At 43.0% G+C, this 1,216-nt stretch overlaps 1 protein-coding gene across 1 annotated transcript in view; it reads left to right on the top strand.

Moving 5' to 3' along the window:
- Positions 1-800, top strand: part of LOC106511803 (uncharacterized) — a gene marked incomplete at both ends in the record, with an annotated part of 4,393 nt that extends 3,593 nt beyond the window's left edge. Inside the window, 1 exon segment of the mRNA XM_014000537.1 lies at positions 125-800. Within this exon segment, the coding sequence (XP_013855991.1) occupies positions 125-800 (676 nt within the window).
- Positions 801-1,216: the final 416 nt, after the last annotated feature.

The following is a 1,216-nucleotide window of genomic DNA, read 5'->3' as shown; positions in this document are numbered from 1 at the left end:
ACTGATTAATCAGTTGAACATGAATGGGCGCAACATCAACATTTCATTGCGAACTATGGGAAATGAATCAATTGTGAATACACGCATTGTGACTGGTTTGGAGGTCAGCAACTTGAACACCAACCAATTTGTGGAACTTTCTGAGGTTTATTCACAAAAGGAAATTCCTGTAACTAAGGACAACATTCCCCGCCAAGAGGATATTGATGGTTGGCCCCACCTAAAGGAGGTGAAAGTTCCCACTATCCAAGCAGAAGTCGGATTGCTTATTGGAGCAAATGTTCCCAAAGCTATGGAACCATTGCAAGTAATTAACAGTGTGGACAAAGGACCGTATGCAGTAAAGACAATCTTGGGCTGGACGGTAAATGGACCGCTTAGAGGCCAAATGGACATGCCGAGCGACACATTGACAGGAATTACTACAAACCGGATCTCAGTGGCTAAACTAGAGGAAATCTGGCAACTGCAGTTCAAACAGGACTTTCCTGATGCTGGACAAAGTGAAACCATGGAGATGTCCAAGGACGATCATCAGTTTATGAGAATGGTGTCTCAATCTGTGAAATTGGAAGATGGTCATTATAGCATTTGCCTCCCAGTGAAGGAGACGTCTATAAAGATGCCAAACAACAGAGTAGTTGCAGCGCAACGTGCACTGAATTTACGCAAGAGGTTTTTAAAGGACATTAAGTTTCATGGAGAGTATGTTGGATTTATCAATGATCTGCTCAAGAGAGGCTTTGCAGTGAAACTTGACAGTAATACCTGTGGCCCAGAGGGAAGAACATGGTATCTTCNTGTTGAGGCCATGTTTCACCAAGTTAGAGTCTGCAATGAGGACACAGATCTCCTTAGGTTTCTCTGGTGGCCTGAGGGGAACTATGACATGGATCTGGTAGAACACAAGATGTTAGTGCACATTTTTGGTGCAACGTCATCACCAAGCGTTGCTACCTATGCACTTCAAAGGTGTGCTACAGATTTTGCCGATGGATTTACTGAGGAGACGGTCAAAACAGTGCAGAAAATTTTTTACGTAGATGACTGTCTTAAGTCAGTTTCTGATGAAGATAAAGCCATCACACTATGTGCTGAGTTAAGAAGCATGTTGAAAAATGGAGGTTTTCGACTGACCAAATGGTCAAGTAACAACAGGAAGGTGCTCAGTTCAATTCCAGAAGAGGAAAAGGCACAAGGATTTAAAAGTCTGGAC

The sequence above is a fragment of the Austrofundulus limnaeus genome, unplaced genomic scaffold (assembly GCF_001266775.1).
Source record: "Austrofundulus limnaeus strain Quisiro unplaced genomic scaffold, Austrofundulus_limnaeus-1.0 Scaffold3243, whole genome shotgun sequence".
NCBI classification, from domain to species: domain Eukaryota; kingdom Metazoa; phylum Chordata; class Actinopteri; order Cyprinodontiformes; family Rivulidae; genus Austrofundulus; species Austrofundulus limnaeus.
The sequence above is the reverse complement of the archived record's forward strand: the minus strand, read 5'-3'. Positions and strand labels throughout refer to the sequence as shown.